The 21,746-nt window shown below is 47.5% G+C and overlaps 1 protein-coding gene and 1 long non-coding RNA gene across 2 annotated transcripts; one reads left to right on the top strand and one right to left on the bottom strand.

Annotated features, from left to right (window-relative positions):
- Positions 1–3,834: 3,834 nt before the first annotated feature.
- Positions 3,835–6,328, top strand: LOC123159520 (probable pectinesterase 15). The gene has a single exon (XM_044577355.1). The coding sequence runs from the start codon at positions 4,472–4,474 to the stop codon at positions 5,699–5,701; it is 1,230 nt and encodes a 409-aa protein (XP_044433290.1). The 5' UTR covers positions 3,835–4,471; the 3' UTR covers positions 5,702–6,328.
- A 1,283-nt stretch (positions 6,329–7,611) lies between these two features.
- On the bottom strand, positions 7,612–8,481 carry LOC123162577 (uncharacterized). The gene is made up of 3 exons (XR_006481348.1): positions 8,374–8,481; positions 8,101–8,201; positions 7,612–7,999 (listed from the first exon to the last, which is right to left on the bottom strand). It is a non-coding gene; the product is annotated as an uncharacterized lncRNA (long non-coding RNA).
- Positions 8,482–21,746: the final 13,265 nt, after the last annotated feature.

Raw genomic sequence — 21,746 nt, 5'->3', positions numbered from 1 at the left:
ATAACATCTTTTATTCCAAGGATATGATCACCTTTAATAAGCTTATCAAGATTTCGCATGCCCACATGACCTAACCTTCTATGCCACAACCAGCCTTTAGAGGATTTAGCAATTAAGAAAGTTCTAGGTTGAGCCTTTTTAGTGAAATCAACAATGTATAGATCACCTCTACGTATGCCGGTAAAGACCATTTTATGATTATCTCTTCGAAACACTTGACAATCTATTTCAGTAAATAGGACATTGAAACCGAAATCAGCAAGTCTAGATACAGAAAGTAAATTATAGCCAAGAGATTCAATGAGCATGACATTTTGTATGGAGCTATCATGTGAGATGGCCACCTTACCGAGGCCAACCACCTTACCCTTTGAGTTATCACCAAAAGTGACATACTTTCGAGGGCCGTCATTTTCAGCAAGCTCACGAAACATATCCTTGTCTCCGGTCATATGATCGGTACATCCACTATCAAGGACCCATTCCTTTCTTCCTGCCATGTAGCCACGAAGATTAGCCATAAGACCAAAGTGTCTCATTGCATCGTCAAGATCATAGTCACTATCATCATCCTCATCATAGTATCCATGTTCAACATCGTCATGTGATGGATCAATTCCTAGAGAGAGTGATTCATTAGATAAATGATCATGATAATAATCATCTTTATGAAATCTAATGGATTCGGAGATGATATTGCTAATGATTCCAACATCTCCTTTGGCACGCATAAGGTCACGAAGCTCAAATAGACAATCATCAAACTTAGGATCACTAGTACTCATTTTATTCAAGGCAATTGACTTATGAAGAATCTCATCTAGATTTTGCAAGGAATAGTTTGGAAATCTTTCCTCAAGAAATCCCCAAATGGTGTAGGCACAATCAAGAGCAGGCAAGCTAGCAATCAAGTTTCTAGGCATTCCTCTAGTGATAAGATTGATAGTTCTAAGATTACGAATCATGTCAAGATCCTAATTGGGAGTGGGATGCAAAGGATCAACAGGGCGCGCACAAGGGTTGGTAATGTACTTGCTCAAATGATATTCATTGAAAATCTCAAGCATCTCATTTTTCCACTCATGAAAGTACTCTCCATCAAGTATATGCACTCTATGTATAAGACTCCCCAACGTAGACTCATCCATCTTCCTCCAATGATGATTAAACCAAAGCAATGGAGACCGAGGCTCTGATACCAGTTGAAAGGATCAAGAAGAGGTGTCTAGAGGGGGGTGAATAGGCTCTCAACCAAGAAAAGTAGCAATTTTTAAGTTCTTCAAGTTGAGGTGGAGTTTAAGCACAAGTTTAAACATTCACAATACATATCAAGCAAGCATGACAAGAGTATATGAGCAGCGGAAACTAAAGCATGCAAATTGCAATAATGTAAAGGGATGGGATTGGAGAGTGCAAACACAATTGGAGACACGAAGATTTTTGGTGTGGTTCCGATAGGTGGTGCTATCGTACATCCACGTTGATGAAGACTTCAACTCACGAAGGGTAACGGCTGCGCGAGTCCACAGAGGGCTCCACCCACGAAGGGTACACGAAGAAGCAACCTTGTCTATCCCACCATGGCCATCGCCCACGAAGGACTTGCCTCACTAGGGTAGATCTTCACAAAGTAGACGATCTCCTTGCCCGTACAAACTCCTTGGTTCAACTTCACAATCTTGACGGAGGCTCCCAAGTGACACCTAACCAATCTAGGAGACACCACTCTCCAAAAGGTAATAGATGGTGTGTTGATGATGAACTCATTGCTCTTGTGCTTCAAATGATAGTCTCCCCAACACTGAACTCTCTCTCATAGGATTGGATTTGGTGGAAAGATGATTTGAGTGAAAAGCAACTTGGGGAAGGCCAGAGATCAAGATTTATGTAGTTGGAATGGAATATCTTGACCTCAACACATGAGTAGGTGGTTCTCTCAGAAAATGAATGCTGGAAGTGTAGGCACGTTCTGATGGCTTTCTCCACGAATGAAGAGAGGGTGGAGGGGTATATATAGCCTCCACACAAAATATAACTGTTACACACAATTTACCAAACTCGGTGAGACCGAATCAGAAAACTCGGTTAGACCGATTTAGTTCATAATGTGACCGTAGGCATTTCGGTGGGACCGATATGATTAACTCGGTAGGACCGATGTGCTAGGGTTAGGGTAAAACCTCATCTTGGTTTGATCGATTACACAAACTCGGTGGAACCAATTTTGGTAATAAGAGAAACAAAGAGTTGGTCAAGCAAACTCGGTGGGACCGATTGCATATCTCAGTGAGACCGAAATTATTGCAATAGGTAACAGAGAGTTTGCAAGCCCATCTCCGTGAGACCGAGATCCCATCGGTGAGACCGAACTAATTAGGGTTTCTAGCAGTGGCTATGTCAAATTAACTCGATGGCGGCGGATAGATCAAATCGGTGGGGCCGAGTTTGACCTTTGTTTGGGACATATGTGGATATGAGAATGTGGTTGAGGGTTTTCGGAGCATATCACTAAGCACTTTGAGCAAGCAAGCCATTAAGCAACACCTCATCCCCTTTTAATAGTATTGGCTTTCCTATGGACTCAATGTGATCTTGGATCACTGAAATAGAAAATGTAGAGTCCTGAGCTTTGAGCTTGAGCCAATCATTTGTCCTTAGCATCTTGAAGGGGTTCCACATCCTCTTGTCCATGCCACTCCACTGCTGGACTTATCTGAAATATACTAGATAAAAGTATTAGTCCAACAAGAGATATGTTGACATTAATTACCAAAATCACCCAGGGAGCACTTGTGCTTTCAGTTGCCCTAGTAGACCTTATGTTATTCACTCCCCCTCCCCCCTCACTCACTCGCCTCTCTCTTTTGTGGACCTTCGTTTTGCTGTTGCTTGTATATTTCTTTGGTCTTATTCTATATATACCTAAATAGTTCATCTCCACTACTTCTATTATCATAACATGCACACATACAACATCATCGAAGGCCCACCACAACATGCATGGGAATTTCTTTTCATTATTAGTTGATCCCCACTATTTATATTTATTTAACATGCACACATACGCTTTACATACATGTCACGTCATCAAAGGCACACCCAACATGCATGCGAAAACATTTCATTATATTATATTACCTATATTCAATAAATATTTTTTAACTATACAATAATCTGATACAATATATAGTATGCATTTTTAGTTTTTGTTTGCATATTATTAATCCAAATGTTTCATTCAATCAAATCTTATTGAAATATATTGCAACTTATTCCCGCCGCAAAGCACGGGATATCATCTAGTTATAAAGCGAGGCGAAGCCTTTTCCGGCTAAGGCACTGATGAGCTTACCTAGCAACAGTTTGGCCCGATCAACGAATGGGCACATTGTCGATGAGATCAAATGTTTGATGGTAGACCGAGAGTTTATTCCGCAAAAGCTTAGACGGGAATAAAATAGAATAGCAAATTGACAGTTGTACTAAACAGAGTATTGTTGTGTGGCTACATAGAGAACCCTATGCATTGAGGATTTTTGCCTCTAAATTGTAACCCTATCATTATGAGTAAAACTCCTATTAAATAAAGAAAAAGCCTGCTACACTGTGCTCCTTGATTTTGGAGCCCTTCCATTCAATTGAGATGTTTAGTTTTGGATTTGGTTGATGATTTTGACCAGGTCAACTATTTCTCAAGGAGCTCTTCATTCAGTCAAGGTATTTAATATTGAATTTGATTCATGATTTTAACTGGGTCAACTATTTCTCAAATGGCAGCAATCAGATTGTACATCCCCTTGCCAGCTAGCAAACAAAAAGTGCCAACACATAACACTGTAGCACCAATATAATATATGCGGCCACCAATGCATGAAACTTTTCCACATAAATATGAATTAATTAGCAGATAACATAGAATCACACTGCAAAGAGCCCACCAAAACACCGCATTATAAAAAACACCCACCATCTTTCGCGGGCGCCAAACCAAATATACAAAAAAAAAATCTCAACAACATCAACGGTGTAGCGAATAGCGTTCAACCCTTGTAGCATTGATTCATCATGGTATAGGCACCAAGAATGGAAATAAAAGCAATGGAGTAACCTTTTGTAGTATGTTCCGGCCAGGTTGAGCATGCAGCTAGCTAGAAGGTAGTTGTAATCATTACGGCGGCAATGTAGCACTCACTCAAAACTGGATGGGATGGGATGGGATCCCTTCCCTTGGTCGCCACATTACGGCTCATCTCATCATGACTACTAGCTTCAACGAAGCAAATTAAGCAACCATAGCTAACAACAATGCTGACTGCTTGAATAGATTAGATAAGCTCCTTCTGAATTGATTAATCTACCCATTTTTCCTTGTGAATTACTACTACTAGGATAGCAAGTGCGTACGTAGCGTAGTAGTCATAAGAAAGAAGCAAAGCCAGATCGAGATCATGCAAGCCATGCCCTGGTGCCCATGATAATGAGGAGCCGTGCAAGCACAAGCAGAAGCAGGGGTGGAGGAGGAGTGAAGTACTGTGGCCTATGCCCAGCGGCCATCGCCTCTGTTCTTCTCGCCATCTTGCTTGCCTCCACCACACACCTCCCTGCTTCGCCCTCCGATCCTCTGGTACACGGCCGCCGCCGGCGGAGGCAGTGCGACGAGGAGGCCAGATGGGTGGCCGGCATCGCGTCCCAGCTCAACGCCGCCCTCGTCCTGACCGTCGACCACCTCGGCTGCGGCAACTTCAGCAGCGTGCAGAAGGCGGTGGACGCGGTGCCTGACCACGGCGCGGCCGGCGGGCGTACGCTGCTGGCCGTGGGCGCCGGCATCTTCCGGGAGAAGGTGGTGGTGTGGGGCAACAAGACGGGCGTGACGCTGCACGGCCGCGGCAACCTCAACAGCACCGTGGCGTGGAACGACACCGCCGGTTCCAGCGGCGGCAGCACCCCGTCCAGCGCCACCTTCACCGTCCTCGCTGCCGGCTTCGTCGCCTACAACATCAGCTTTCAGAACACGGCGCCTCCGGCGGACCCTGGCGCCAGCGGAGGGCAGGCGGTGGCGCTGCGCGTGGCTGGCGACCAGGCGGCGTTCCACTGGTGCGGCGTCTACGGCGCGCAGGACACGCTGCTGGACGAGCAGGGGCGGCACCTCTTCCGCGGCTGCTACGTCGAGGGCTCCATCGACTTCATCTTCGGCAACGCCCGGTCGCTCTACCTCAACTGCACAATCAGCTCCGTCGCGGCGTCCACCGGCAATGGCGGCGGCGTGACGGGGAGCATCACGGCGCAGGGTCGCGGGTCGGCGTCGGAGAAAACGGGGTTCGCGTTCGTGGGGTGCAGCGTGGTGGGGACGGGGAAGGTGTGGCTGGGGCGGGCGTGGGGCCCCTACGCCACGGTGGTGTTCGCGAGGACGTACCTCGCCGCCGGCGTCGTGGCGCCGGAGGGGTGGAACGACTGGAACGATCCGGCCAGGCGCCAGACGGTGTTCTTCGGGGAGTACGAGAGCACGGGGCCCGGGGCGTGCAGGGATGGGAGGGTGCCGTACGCGCGGCAGCTAGATCGCCGGCAGGCCGCGCCCTTCATGGACGTCTCCTACATCGACGGCGACCAGTGGGCGGTGCCGCCACTGCCAGTAGTACTAGCGCTGCCGCGGCAGCACGGCGGAGACGATTCAGATCATGCACCACGGGGAGAAGTAATGTAGCTCAAAAATGCTAGACATATAAAGACTTACACGCTTTTACACGCTCCTTTCAGCTAACAACCAATCACAAACCTCTCCCCCCCTGATTTTCAGGGGGTGGCCGCCCCGCTCACCTATTGACCAATCAAGGTTAACCATCCTGTAAAAGCCTGTAAATTGTTTGTACGTGTAGCATTGCCGAATGTAGCTGCATGTGCAAGATTTAGCATCTCTTTTGCCCTTTTGGGGGGTTCGATTACGTTTTCTGATGTTAAGTTTTTTCTTTTCGAAATGGGACAACCGCAGATCATAGGTTCCACTTCGGAAAAACAATAATCCCTCGTGTTCATATTAATTGTCGCTAATTTTTTTTACGGAAAAATTTCGGTCTATTCATCTTCAATCATAATAGTATAACGAATAACAGAAATAATAAAAATTACATCCATATCCGTAGATCACCTAGCCATGACTACAGGCCTGAAGCGAGCTGAAGGCAATGCCGTCATTGCCCCTTCTTTGCCGGCGCCGAGCAAAATTTATTGTAGTCGACAGTCGAGAAATCGTCGTGTTAAGACCACATAGGACCAACGCATCAGAACATCAACCGTCGCAGATGAAAAGTGGTATAGATCACTGATTTAGTACAATATTATACTCCAAATAAGAACATATCACACCCTTTGTCAAGTCCCTTCTTCCCTTCCCCTCGGTGGCTAGGGCAAGCTCTCCCCTCTAGGTTTCATCGGCGAGCGCACGGACTCGCCTCCCCTCTACCTTTCTCCGGTGGCCGGTGCCGGGGGGAGAATACTGATGCCTTCGCTCTAGCTAGTAGTTTACGTTAGGGTTTTCTAATCCCTCGGTGCGGCGCTCGAACGGATGACAACGCTTTTTCTTCGAGTTTATATTCCCGGTTCTAATTCTTCTCAGTTAGTTCATCTAAACATACCCGGCGGAACCCCAGTGTAGACTCCTTCCATCTTCTTGGGGGGGGGGGGTGAGGTTAGAGTTTCTCGTTATGCATGCATGATGACAAGATTTCATATCTGTTGCTTCATATCTATTCAAGGGTTCAATGATGGTGATTGTGGCCATCGTGCTGGTCCTAAGGGCACATGCACGAAGAATATTGACAATCTTGACAAGGTTAAGCCGGCTTCATCGACGCCTCGTTTGCATATTCATGTTTTTTGTGACGAGGGCTTTGAAACGAGACCATTTTTAAATATGTTTTGAGAAGTTTTGATAAGTTCACCGAATCTCGACTACTAAAATTTACTAGCTAAGTGTCTGTGCGTTGCCACGGATTAACAAATATATATATACAAAGAGAAAATTCATGTGACATGAGAGTCAAAGGTCATTTCTATGGGATGATATCTCATGGTCATGATCTAGTAGATACATACATCTCGTCATTGTCTTTCTTCCACACTCCATGTCTGAGCTACCACGCGACATTCGACTTCCTTCTCCCACCATGCATGCTTTTATCTCCTATTTCTCCTACCTTTACCTTACACGACAGTACCAAGTTTCTTGTCCAACTATCATAATCTTCTCCGGTAGGGCACCCCCTTAGATTATTACTGACTTGTACATGTTGCAAATAAGATCAACGAAAATGGATACTAAATTTCTGATGAGAAATGAGAATTCAGGGCAATATCTTCCCAAGACAATAATAATTCCAAGACAATCTTTTTATACCTTCTGTCAACATTGGGACACACATTCCACACAATAAGCATGCAATGATGTTGATACTTGATTAATTGTCATTATATGTCTACAGTAAAGATAACTTTACTCAAAACCGCCTATCTTAGCCAAATCAACAAATCTCTCTCATTAATGCAATTTTCTTTAGAAAACAAATAATAGATTCTTTCCTATCTTAGCCAAATCAACGGATCTCTTTCATTAATGCAATTTGCTTTAGCAAACAAATAATAGATTCTTTCCTACCTTAGCCAAATCAACGGATCTCTCCCATTAATGCAATTTGCTTTAGCAAACAAATAATAGATTCTTTCCTACCTTAGCCAAATCAATGGATCTCTCCCCGGTTCGCTGGGCGCGTTTCGGTGGGTGGGCGTGGGGGTGGGGGTAATTTGATGGAAATAAACCGGTTGAAAATAAACCGGTTGAAAATAAACGGATCCTGTCTCACTCTTCACTTTCTTTACAATAAACTTCAGAATAGCAATCTTGGCGAGTGATCTCGACGGGGTTCAATCGGCGTGGCGCACCGCTGATTCTTCCAGGAGTGGGTGCTGAGAGGAAGGATCCCAAACCTCCATTGTCAATCGGCCAGAGCTGCATCGTCCTTTGGATCAGAGCGTGGACGGGATCAAGACGGTAGGGTTTGAGGAATTTGTAAGACATGAGGGTTTATGGTTGGCAGCACGAGAACTCACCCATATCTTGGCAGACGGCAGGCCCGAGGTGCGGTCGTGTTCATGCTTCGGGAGCTGCCACATGCTGTCCTCGCCGCCATCAGCGACACCACCGCCATCGCCTGTTGCCACCACTTCAGCGCCACGAGCGGGGGACCGAGGGACGAAGGGAAGGGAAGGAAGTGAATTGACGTACCTATGTTTGGTATATATCACACGAGGAATCAAAACTGGATGCACGTGAAAGCATAGAGATGGGAGAGGAGGACAGAGGAAGGGAAGGGCAAGAGGAACCTGAGGATGTGCGATGAAGGAGCGATGCCAAAACATCACAAAGGGGGACCCGTAGCTCGTCACGTAGCGCGGCCGCCTCATTGCCGGCTGCCACCCCGCGCTACCGCCTCTGTGCGCAGGTTCCGTTCGTGGAGCGTGAGGAGCGCATGACCTGCCTTCACCGCGGCCTGGTCCTCCCCACTATCGTGAAGCTCGCCTGCATCGCCGCCCCAATTGCTCAGGATGACGGATGAAGATCCTGCAACAGCGACGTGGGTGAGGGATGCAGCCGACGATGGAGGGATGATTTTCGTGGCTAAACCCTCCCTATCAAAATAACTACTTAAAAAAAGGCAAAGATCGATGCATTAGGAAAATTAGGATTTGGAATTGATTGTCATAAAACAAAATTTTATTAATTGATAACGTGCTATCGGTACATGCCCGTTTATAACGTGTCTAGTTAGGAAACTTTGGAAAAGTTAGGAAAGTTTTTATTGTGAGGGTAAAAAAATCAATGTGAGGAGATATGGTGGTGGGATATGAGACGAAAATAAACCGGACAAAAATAAACCAGACGAAATATAACCAGCTCGTCACGTAGCGCGGCCGCCTCATTGCCGGCTGCCACCCCGCGCTACCGCCTCCGTGCGCAGGTTCCGTTCGTGGAGCGTGAGGAGCGCATGACCTGCCTTCACCGCGGACTGGTCCTCCCCACTATCGTGAAGCTCGCCCGCATCGCCGCCCCAATTGCTCAGGATGACGGATGAAAATCCTGCAACAGCGACGTGGGTGAGGGATGCAGCCGACGATGGAGGGATGATTTTCGTGGCTAAACCCTCCCTATCAAAATAACTACTTAAAAAAGGCAAAGATCGATGCATTAGGAAAATTAGGATTTGGAATTGATTGTCATAAAACAAAATTTTATTAATTGATAACGTGCTATCGGTACATGCCCGTTTATAACGTGTCTAGTTAGGAAACTTTGGAAAAGTTAGGAAAGTTTTTATTGTGAGGGTAAAAAAATCAATGTGAGGAGATATGGTGGTGGGATATGAGACGAAAATAAACCGGACGAAAATAAACCAGACGAAATATAACCAGACGAAAATAAACCGTGGACGCAATCCTACCAACTGCTCCATTAGGAGTAGAGACTAAGAATGACCGACAAAATCACTAAGTTTCATAAACTAAGAGCATCTCCAGCCGCGCCCCCAACATGGCGCCCAAGGCGATTTTTTACGTCGATGTCGAAAAAACTACGCAGTCGCGCCCGCAAGAGCCCGTTTTTCGCAGGTTTGGGCCAAACTTAGTGCCGGCGGACCCAGGACGAACCCGGCGCGCTGGGGGCGCCCGAGGGCGCCGGGGCAAGAGGTTTTGGCGCGAACGTGGGGCGGTCCCGTCTAGTCAGCGAGACACCGCTTCGTCGCCCTCATCACCTCGGTTCCTGCGGGAATAAATGCCAAGGCTGGCCAAGGCTGCCTCACCGGTCAGCCTCCATTGATGTCTCACGGGCGGCGCAGTGAAGGCACCGCCGACGCGCGTCCCGCTCGCTCCCGCCACGCTTCGCCCGGCATGCCGCCTCCACGCCCCCCCCCCCCCCCCCCCCCGCTTGGGCTATAAAAGGCGCCCACTCCCTGCCCGTGAACGCCACACCCTTCCCCTCTTGCAAAAGCCATCTCCCCCCTTATCGCCGACGAGCAAAGCAAAGATGGCCAAGAGGTTCCCAGGCGATGGCGCAACGGCGAACGGTTTCGGCCGCCGACACCTCCAAGAGCCGGAGGCGCGCCCGCTCTATGAGGCCGAGTACTCGGCGCCCCCTGACACACGCGTGCCGGGGGCGTGGAGGCCGAGCGCGGGCGGCGTCCCGGTGCCGCCGGTGCCCAAAGGGGTGGCACGGCGGGTGGAGATCACCTGCATCCGCTCCTCCCTGACAGAGGAGCAGCGGAACCAGCCGAGGTACGCGCCCGACAGCGAAACGTTGTGGAGGATGTACTTCCAGCGCCGCCGCGAGGAGCAGATCGTCTCCGTCAATGGCGTCATTCCCCGCGGCCGCCTCAACATCGAAGGACGGTGTGAGTGGTGGGGCGTCCCCGGCCGCACCCTTGAGGCTGTGCTCGACCACATCGAGACCGGCAACGTGCCGTGCCTGGAGTACCCGACGCGGCCGTCCTTCTCTCGCCGCCGCGGAGTTCATGGACGCCGCGGCGAATGGAGCCGACGTCCTCGTCGTTGGGCTCCGGCTCGCTCTCCTTTGGCTTGCCGGCTCTCCGCCCCGTCAAGCCTGAGCCGGAGGAGACGCCGCAGCGGCGCCGCACCTGTAGTGGCACCCTCATCATCAACGAGGGTGCCCGCCCCTCCCCGCGCTCCCTTCGCCTGGTTCGGCCGAAGCCCGAGCCGGGCCTGCTCCCCGTGAAGCCGGAGCACGCCGACATAGTGGCTCCTGACGACGAGTCCGCCCTAAAGTGGGTGAAGGAGGACTACGTCCGCGAGCAGGTGCGCCGCCAGCGCCAGGCGTACGCAGAACTGCAGGCCCGGCGACGCGGCCGCGAGGAGGGCAGCGTCATCGTCCTCGACAACGACGAGGAGGAAGATGCTGGGCCGTCCAGCTCCCGGCCGTGCGTTGGCGACCCTGGGCAGGGTTGCAGTAGGGACGGTGGCTCCGGCGGGGCGCGCGACGACGACGAGGAGGATGACGACGGCGGCGACTACACTCGCTTCTACAGGCTTCTCGGCATGTAGATGGCGGGCGGTGGACGCGGGGTAGTGGCTCGCGGCTTTGTTTGGCTTAGTTTGGCGTAGTTTGCATGTTTTTACTTTTTTTTAACAAATTTCAATAAAATTTTGCCGAGTTCATAGCAGATCTACATAAATTCACTGAACTCAGGGCGAACTTGCGGGCGACGATTGGGGACCGATCCATCCCCAAACACCAAACTTGCGTCGGTTCGCTCCCAGGCGGCTTTTTTCCGCCGCCCTGAAGAGCGGAACGACTGGAGATGCTCTAAACCTCACAATCGTGCAAGGAACCGAATGAGTCAAAGCTCATGATCTCCCCATGTTTCTTCTGGAGATGAGTTTGTGGATCGCGAAGGAATCGTGCGGCCGGACGACTGGCCAGGTACGTGCCCTGTGAATTTCTGACGCTGGCAGTAGGTAGGTTGGCGATATAGTAGACAAGGAAAGCAGTCAAGGACAACACCAACAACCACTAGATCAAAACCCCTATGATAAAACTAACATAGACGAGTCCCGAGTGCAGGAAAAGTCGGTATGCAAACGGCGAGGGCGCTCGGATTGGCAGACTTTGCAAGAGCTAAGTCAACAATGCATACCCTGACTAAGGCCATGTTTGGTTTAGCTTTTATCGACGGATTCCGCTGCCGCGATGCAGAATCTGAACCAAAGGGCAAACCCAGCAAAATCCGATTCCAGAAATCCGCTGCCAAAATCTGAACCAAAAGCGGAAGCAGCCCAGGACGTGCTTTCCAAAATCTGATTTCGCTACGGGCCAAAATCTGAAAAAGCTGTATCAGCTGGTTTGCCAAATGACCTACATCTTTTTCACATCAGATTTTTCACAACTGTTTTTCCACAGCAGATTTTTCACAGCTGCTTCTAGAAATCCACAGCCGAACCAAACAGTGCCTAAGCCTGTATGAGCCGTCGGACCAAAAAAACTACTATGAGTAAATCCAACGCGACATAGACGGATGCGTACTTTGTCCTTTTTTATCGTTTTGGTCGACCGTCCATTCGGCGTACGCCCTGTTTTTGATTTGGGTCGGCAGTGCGCTCAATGGCACCGATCCATATTTATCCGTGTGGCCAGCTTGCCGCCGTTTTTCAACAAATATACACACACTTTGCATAGTTTGACAAGCAAACAAAAATAACAAAGTTTACAAGCCGAATAAAAGCAAATTGTCTCAAATACATTTAAAAAAAAGATATATCTATTGGTTGCCAACATAAGCCCACATATGCTCAACCAAATCATCTTGCAGCTGAATGTGAGTTTCCCAAATACGCATTTGATGATGAAATTGGGTGAACTTAAACCTTGATCGTAGATACGTTCTGGGCGCTCATCCTCAACGATTATATTGTGCATGATCACACAAGCAGTCATCACCTCCCACAACTTCTTGGTGTTCCAAATTCTAGCAGGATACCGAACGATGCCCCATCGAGATTGCAGAACACCAAAGGCACGCTCGACATCCTTTCTAGCACTCTCTTGCTCTTGGACAAATCTTTTTCTCTTCTCTCCGACAGGGTTGGGGATTATCTTCACAATAATGGTCCATTGAGGATAGATACCGCCAGCTAGGTAGTATCCTTTGTTGCAATTGTGGTTGTTGATGTTAACATTGACCGGCAGGCTGTTACCTTCAGCAAGCCTTGCAAACATCGGCTAGCGTTGAAGCACGTTGATATCATTTTGCGACCCAGCCATGCCAAAGAAAGAGTGACAGATATAGAGAGCATGTGAGGCCACAACCTCAAATATGACAGTGCAACCCCTGACATGACCCCTATACTGCCCTTGCCAAGCAGAAGGGCAGTTCTTTCACTCTGAGTGCATGCAGTCTATGCTGCCAAGCATCCCTGGGAAGCCCCTGCTAGCATTGATCGCCAACAAGCGGGTTGTATCTTCAGCAGTGGGCTCTCTCAAGTACTTAGGGCCAAACACTTCAAATCACAGCCTTGCTGAAAATGTACATGGACTCTAGGCACGTAGACTCACTCATACGGACGTACTCATCAATGAGATCACTGAGCACTCCGTATGCAAGTATCCGAATAGATGCAGTGCATTTCTGATAAGACGAGAAGCCAATCTTTACAAGGTCATCCTCCTTGCACTCGAAATACTTATGGTATCCGACCACACCCTCTCGAATACGATTAAAAACATGCCTAGCCATACGGAAATGCCGCCGGAATTGGTGATGTTTGAACAGTGGGTTGGCTGTGTCAAAGTAGTCCTTCCAAAGAAGGAAATGGCCGCTCTATCGGTTGTGATTTAACACTGGAGTGTGTCCCGGGATTGAGCCCGGAACAACAGCCACTGCCTATTAAGGTGGTCATGGACCAAAATAGCAACCACCATCTCCTCATCATTGGATGTGGAATCATCAGAGTCGCAGAAACAATTATGGAAAAAGAACTCGTCGGCGGAGTCCATTTGTACCTTGGGGGCAAACTGTCGAACAACTTGAGGGCGTCATCGATGAAGCTAGCCGGCGAAGAGACGCACGCCTCCCTTGAGGTAGCAGGCCTAGCGGTGTCGTGTCAGGCAAGTGCGGCAGCGTCGGACGTGTTGGGGAACGTAGCAGAAATTCAAAAAAATTCCTACGTGTCACCAAGATCTATCTATGGAGAAACCAGCAACGAAGGGAAGGAGAGTGCATCTACATACCCTTGTAGATCCCTAAGCGGAAGCGTTCAAGAGAACGGGGTTGAAGGAGTCGTACTCGTCGTGATCCAAATCACCGGAGATCCTAGTGCCGAACAGACGGCACCTCCGCGTTCAACACACATACAGCCAGATGACGTCTCCCATGCCTTGATCCAGCAAGGTGAGAGGGAGAGGTTGAGGAAGACTCCATCCAGCAGCAGCACAACGGCGTGGTGGTGATGGAGGAGCGTGGCAATCCCGCAGGGCTTCGCCAAGCACCATGGGAGAGGAGGAGGAGGGGGAGGGGCAAGGCTGCACCAAGAGGAGAACTTCTCATGTGTTGGGCAGCCCCAAAACCTCAAGTATATATAGGGAGGAAGGGGGCTGCGCCCCCTTTAGGGTTTCCCACCCCAAGGGGTGCGGCCAGCCCTAGATCCCATCTAGGGGGGGCGGCCAAGGGGGGAGGAGTGCCTCCCAAGTCAAGTGGAGGCCTCCCCCTTTAGGGTTTTCCCCTTCCCATGCGCATGGGCCTTGGGGGGGGGGGGGCTGGTGCCCCTGGCCCATTAAGGCTAGGGTGCCTTCCTACAGCCCATATTACTGTATTGGACGTGGTGGAACAATTTCCGGACCTCCGGACCCCTCCGGAATCCTCCGGAACCTTCTGGAAGCTTCCCGGTACAATACCGAAAAAACCCGAACTTTTTCCATAACCCGAACAACAACTTTCCATATATAAATCTTTACCTCCGGACCATTCCGGAACTCCTCGTGACGTCCGGGATCTCATCCGGGACTCCGAACAACATTCGGTAACCACATACAAACTTCCTTTATAACCCTAGCGTCATCGAACCTTAAGTGTGTAGACCCTACGGGTTCGGGAGACATGTAGACATGACCGAGACGTTCTCCGGTCAATAACCAACAGCGGGATCTGGATACCCATGTTGGTTCCCACATGTTCCAGGATGATCTCATCGGATGAACCACGATGTCAAGGACTCAATCGATCCCGTATACAATTCCCTTTGTCTAGCGGTATTTTACTTGCCCAAGATTCGATCGTCGGTATACCGATACCTTGTTCAATCTCGTTACCGGCAAGTCTCTTTACTCGTTCCGTAACACATCATCCCGTGATCAACCCCTTGGTCACATTGTGCACATTATGATGATGTCCTACCGAGTGGGCCCAGAGATACCTCTCCGTTTACACGGAGTGACAAATCCCAGTCTCGATTCGTGCCAACCCAACAGACACTTTCGGAGATACCTGTAATGCACCTTTATAGCCACCCAGTTACGTTGTGACGTTTGGTACACCCAAAGCATTCCTACGGTATCCGGGAGTTGCACAATCTCATGGTCTAAGGAAAAGATACTTGACATTAGAAAAGCTTTAGCATACGAACTACACGATCTTTGTGCTAGGCTTAGGATTGGGTCTTGTCCATCACATCATTCTCCTAATGATGTGATCCCGTTATCAACGACATCCAATGTCCATAGCCAGGAAACCATGACTATCTGTTGATCACAACGAGCTAGTCAACTAGAGGCTCACTAGGGACATATTGTGGTCTATGTATTCACACGTGTATTACGATTTCCGGATAATACAGTTATAGCATGAATAAAAGACTATTATCATGAACAAAGAAATATAATAATAACACTTTTATTATTGCCTCTAGGGCATATTTCCAACAGTCTCCCACTTGCACTAGAGTCAATAATCTAGTTCACATCACCATGTGATTAACACTGACAGGTCACATCACCATGTGACCAACATCCAAAGAGTTTACTAGTGTCATTAAACCAGTTCACATCATCATGTGATTAAGACTCAATGAGTTCTAGGGTTTGATCATGTTCTGCTTGTGAGAGAGGTTTTAGTCAACGGATCTGTAACATTCAGATCCGTATGTACTTCGCAAATTTCTAGGTCATATTGTAAATGCTGCTTCCACGCTCCACTTGGAGCTATTCCAAATGGTTGCTTCACTATATGTATCCGGTTTGCTACTCAGAGTCATTCGGATAGGTGTTAAAGCTTGCATCGACGTAACCCTTTACGCCGAACTCTTTATCACCTCCATAATCGAGAAACATGTCCTTATTACTCCAAGGACAATTTTGACCGCTATCTAGTGATCTACTCCTTGATCACCTTTGTACTCTCTTGCCAGACATGTGGCAAGGCACACATCAGGTGCGATACTTAGCATAGCATACTGTAGAGCCTACGTCTAAAGCATAGGGGACGACCTTCGTCCTTTCTCTCTTTTCTGCCGAGGTCGAGCTTTAAGTCTTAACTTCGTACCTTACAACTCAGGCAAGAACTTCTTCTTTGACTGATCCATCTTGAACACCTTCAAGATCATGTCAAGGTATGTACTCATTTTGAAAGTACCATTAAGCGTTTTGATCCATCCTCATAGATCTTGATGCTCAATGTTCAAGTAGCTTAATCCAGGTTTTCTATTGAAAAACACCTTTCAAAGAACCCTATATGCTTTCTAGAAATTCTACATCATTTCTGATCATCAATATGTCAACAACATATACTCATCAGAAATTCTATAGTGCTCCCACTCACTTCTTTGGAAATACAAGTTTCTCATAAACTTTGTATAAATCCAAAATCTTTGATCATCTCATCAAAGCGTACATTCCAACTCCGAGATGCTTACTCCAGTCCATAGAAGGATCGCTGGAGCTAGCATACCTTTTAGCATCCTTAGGATCGACAAAAGCTTTCTGATTGTATCACATACAACCTTTCCTTACGAAAACTGGTAAGGAAACTCGTTTTGACATCCATCTGCTAGATTTCATAAATGCAGCTAATGCTAACATGAATCTGATGGACTTAAGCATCGCTATGGATGAGAAAATTTCATCGTAGTCAACTCCTTGAACTTGTGAAAAACTCTTTGCCACAAGTCGAGCTTCATAGACGGTGACATTACCGTCCACGTCCGTCTTCTTCTTAAAGATCCATTTATCTCAATGGTTTGCCGATCATTGGGCAAGTCCACCAAAGTCCATGCTTTGTTCTGATACATGGATCCTATCTCGGATTTCATGGCTTCTAACCATTTGTCGGAATTTGGGCCCACCAACGCTTCTCCATAGCTCGTAGGTTCATTGTTGTCTAGCAACATGACCTTCAAGACATGATTACTGTACCACTCTGAAGTAGTACGTATCCTTGTCACCCTACGAGGTACGGCAGTGACTTGATCCGAAACTTCATGATCACTATCATAAGCTTCTACTTCAATTGGTGTAGGTGCCACATGAACAACTTCCTGTGCCCTGATACACACTGGTTGGAGTGATGGTTCAATAACCATATCAAGTCTCCACCATCCTCCCACTCAACTCTTTCGAGAGAAACCTTTCCTCGAGAAAGGACCCGATTCAAGAAACAATCCATATTGCTTTCGGATCTGAATTAGGAGGTATACCCAACTGTTTTGGGTGTCCTATGAAGATGCATTTTATCCGCTTTGGGTTCGAGCTTATCAACCTGAAACTTTTCCACATAAGCGTCGCAGCCCCAAACTTTTAAGAAACAACAACTTAGGTTTCTCCAAACGGTGTCGTCTCAACGGAATTACGTGGTGCCCCATTAAAGTGAGTGCGGTTGTCTCTAATGCCTAACCCATGAACGATAGTGGTAATTCGATAAGAGATATCATGGTACGCACCATATCCAATAGAGTGCAACTATGATGTTCGGACACACCATCACACTATGGTGTTCCAGGCGGTATTAATTGTGAAACAATTTGCACAATGTCTTAATTGTGTGCCAAAACTCGTAACTCAGATATTCATCTCTATGATCATATCATAGACATTCTATCCTCTTGTCACGAAGATCTTAAACTTCACTCTGAAATTACTTGAACCATTCAATAATTCAGACTTGTGTTTCATCAAGTAAATATACTCAAGATCTACTCGAATCATCAGTGAAGTAAGAACATAATGATATTCAGTGCATGCCTCGGCACTCATTGGATTGCACATATCAAAATGTGTTACTTCCAACAAGTTGCTATCTTGTTCCATCTTACTGAAAACGAGGTTGTTCAATCATCTTGCCCATGTGGTATGATTTGCATATCTCAAGTGATTCAAAATCAAGTGAGTCCAAACGATCCATCTGCATGGAGTTTCTTCATGCGTATACACCAATAGACATGGTTCGCATGTCTCAAACTTTTCAAAACGAGTGAGTCCAAAGATCCATCAACATGGAGCTTCTTCATGCGTTTTATACCATTATGACTTACATGGCAGTGCCACAAGTAAGTGGTACTATCATTACTATCTTATATCTTTTGGCATGAAAATGTGTATCACTACGATCGAGATTCAATAAACCATTCCTTTAGGTGCAAGACCATTGAAGGTATTATTCAAATAAATAGAGTAACCATTATTCTCCTTAAATGAATAACCGTATTGCGATAGACATAATCCAATCATGTCTATGCTCAACGCAAACACCAAATCTCGATGGTAGAGGGAGCGTGCGATGCTTGATCACATCAACCTTGGAAACACTTCCAACACATATCGTCAGCTCACCTTTAGCTAGTCTCCGTTTATTCCGTAGCTTTTATTTCGAGTTACTAACACTTAGCAACCGAACCGGTATCTAATACCCTGGTGCTACTAGGAGTACTAGTAAAGTACACATTAACATAATGTATATCCAATATACTTCTATCGACCTTGCCAGCCTTCTCATCTACCAAGTATCTAGGGTAATTCCGCTCCAGTGGTTGTTCCCCTTATTACAGAAACACTTAGTCTCGGGTTTGGGTTCAACCTCGGGTTTCTTCACTGGTGCAGCAGCTGATTTGTCGTTTCATGAAGTATCCCTTCTTGCCCTTGCCCTTCTTGAAACTAGTGGTTTCACCAACCATCAACAATTGATGCTCCTTCTTGATTTCTACTTTTGCGGTGTCAAACATCGTGAATACCTCAAGGATCATCATATCTATCCCTGATATGTTATAGTTCATCACGAAGCTCTAGCAGCTTGGTGGTAATGACTTTGGAGAAACATCACTATCTCATCTGGAAGATTAACTCCCACTCGATTCAAGTGATTGTTGCACTCAGACAATCTGAGCACAAGCTCAACGATTGAGCTTTTCTCCGTTAGTTTGCAGGCTAAGAAAATCGTCGGAGGTCTCATACCTCTTGACGTGGGCACGAGCCTGAAATCTCAATTTCAGCCCTCGAAACATCTCATATGTTCCGCGATGTTTCGAAAACGTCTTTAGTGCCTCAACTCTAAACCGTTTAACTGAACTATCACGTAGTTATCAAAACGTGTATGTCCGATGTTCGCAACATCCACAAACGACGTTTGGGGTTCAGCACACTGAGCAGTGCATTAAGGACATAAGCTTTCTACTGTCCGCATAATCGCTACTGTCAACTTTCAACTATATTTTCTCTAGGAACATATCTAAACAGTGGAACTAAAGCGCGAGCCTACGACATAATTTGCAAAGATCTTTTGACTATGTTCAGGATAATTAAGTTCATCTTATGAACTCCCACTCAGATAGACATCCCTCTGGTCATCTAAGTGATTACATGACCCGAGTCAACTAGGCCGTGTCCGATCATCACGTGAGACGGACTAGTCATCGTCGGTGAACATCTTCATGTTGATCGTATCTACTATACGACTCATGCTCGACCTTTCGGTCTCTGTGTTCTGAGGCCATGTCTGTACATGCTAGGCTCGTCAAGTTAACCCTAAGTGTTTTCGCGTGTGTAAATCTGTCTTACACCCGTTGTATGTGAACGTAAGAATCCATCACACCCAATCATCACGTGGTGCTTAGAAGCGACGAACTTTAGCAATGGTGCGCAGTTAGGGGAGAACACTTCTTGAATTTTTTTAAGGGATCATCTTATTTACTACCGTCGTTCTAAGTAAACAAGATGCATAAACATGATAAACATCACACGCAATCAAATAGTGACATGATATGGCCAATATCATTTTGCTCCTTTTGATCTCCATCTTCGGGGCTCCATGATCATCATCGTCACCGGCATGACACCATGATCTCCATCATCATGATCTCCATCATCGTGTCTTCATGAAGTTGTCTCGCCAACTATTACTTCTACTACTATGGCTACCGGTTAGCAATAAAGTAAAGTAATTACATGGCGTTGTTCAATGACACGCAGGTCATACAATAATTTAAGACAACTCCTATGGCTCCTGCCGGTTGTCATACTCATCGACATGCAAGTCGTGATTCCTATTACAAGAACATGATCAATCTCATACATCACATATCATTCATCACATTCTTCTTGGCCATATCACATCACATAGCATACCCTGCAAAAACAAGTTAGACGTCCTCTAATTGTTGTTTGCATGTTTTACGTGGCTGCTATGGGTTTCTAGCAAGAACGTTTCTTACCTACCCAAAACCACATCGTGATATGCCAATTCCTATTTACCCTTCATAAGGACCCTTTTCATCGAATCCGTTCCGACTAAAGTGGGAGAGACTGGCACCCGCTAGCCACCTTATGCACCAAGTGCATGTCAGTCGGTGGAACCTGTCTCACGTAAGAGTACGTGTAAGGTCGGTCCGGGCCGCTTCATCCCACAATACCGTCGAAACAAGATTGGACTAGTAACGGTAAGCATATTGAACAAAATCAACGCCCACAACTACTTTGTGTTCTACTCGTGCAAAGAATCTACGCAATAGACCTAGCTCATGATGCCACTGTTGGGGAACGTAGCAGAAATTCAAAAAAATTCCTACGTGTCACCAAGATCTATCTATGGAGAAACCAGCAACGAAGGGAAGGAGAGTGCATCTACATACCCTTGTAGATCGCTAAGCGGAAGCGTTCAAGAGAACGGGGTTGAAGGAGTCGTACTCGTCGTGATCCAAATCACCGGAGATCCTAGTGCCGAACAGACGGCACCTCCGCGTTCAACACACGTACAGCCAGATGACGTCTCCCATGCCTTGATCCAGCAAGGTGAGAGGGAGAGGTTGAGGAAGACTCCATCCAGCAGCAGCACAACAGCGTGGTGGTGATGGAGGAGCGTGGCAATCCCGCAGGGCTTCGCCAAGCACCATGGGAGAGGAGGAGGAGGGAGAGGGGCAAGGCTGCACCAAGAGGAGAAGTTCTCATGTGTTGGGCAGCCCCAAAACCTCAAGTATATATAAGGGGGAAGGGGGCTGCGCCCCCTTTAGGGTTTCCCACCCCAAGGGGTGCGGCCAGCCCTAGATCCCATCTAGGGGGGGCGGCCAAGGGGGGAGGAGTGCCTCCCAAGTCAAGTGGAGGCCTCCCCCTTTAGGGTTTTCCCCTTCCCATGTGCATGGGCCTTGGGGGGCTGGTGCCCCTGGCCCATTAAGGCTAGGGCGCCCCCCTACAGCCCATGCTACTGTATTGGACGTGGTGGAACAATTTCCGTACCTCCGGACCCCTCCGGAATCCTCCGGAACCTTCTGGAAGCTTCCCGGTACAATACCGAAAAAACCCGAACTTTTTCCGGAACCCGAACAACAACTTTCCATATATAAATCTTTACCTCCGGACCATTCCGGAACTCCTCGTGATGTCCGGGATCTCATCTGGGACTCCGAACAACATTTGGTAACCACATACAAACTTCCTTTATAACCCTAGTGTCATCGAACCTTAAGTGTGTAGACCCTACGGGTTCGGGAGACATGTAGACATGACCGAGACGTTCTCCGGTCAATAACCAACAGCAGGATCTGGATACCCATGTTGGTTCCCACATGTTCCACGATGATCTCATCGGATGAACCACGATGTCAAGGACTCAATCGATCCCGTATACGATTCCCTTTGTCTAGCGGTATTTTACTTGCCCGAGATTCGATCGTCGGTATACCTATACCTTGTTCAATCTCGTTACCGGCAAGTCTCTTTA

The sequence above is a fragment of the Triticum aestivum genome, chromosome 7B (genome assembly GCF_018294505.1).
Source record: "Triticum aestivum cultivar Chinese Spring chromosome 7B, IWGSC CS RefSeq v2.1, whole genome shotgun sequence".
In the NCBI taxonomy this organism is placed as follows: Eukaryota; Viridiplantae; Streptophyta; class Magnoliopsida; order Poales; family Poaceae; genus Triticum; species Triticum aestivum.
This window is presented reverse-complemented; position numbering and strand designations above follow the sequence as displayed.

What these genes read in the sequence shown, in the direction of transcription:
- LOC123159520 (XM_044577355.1), top strand. Translation starts at nt 4,472, where the DNA reads ATGATAATGAGGAGCCGTGCAAGCACAAGCAGAAGCAGGGGTGGAGGA.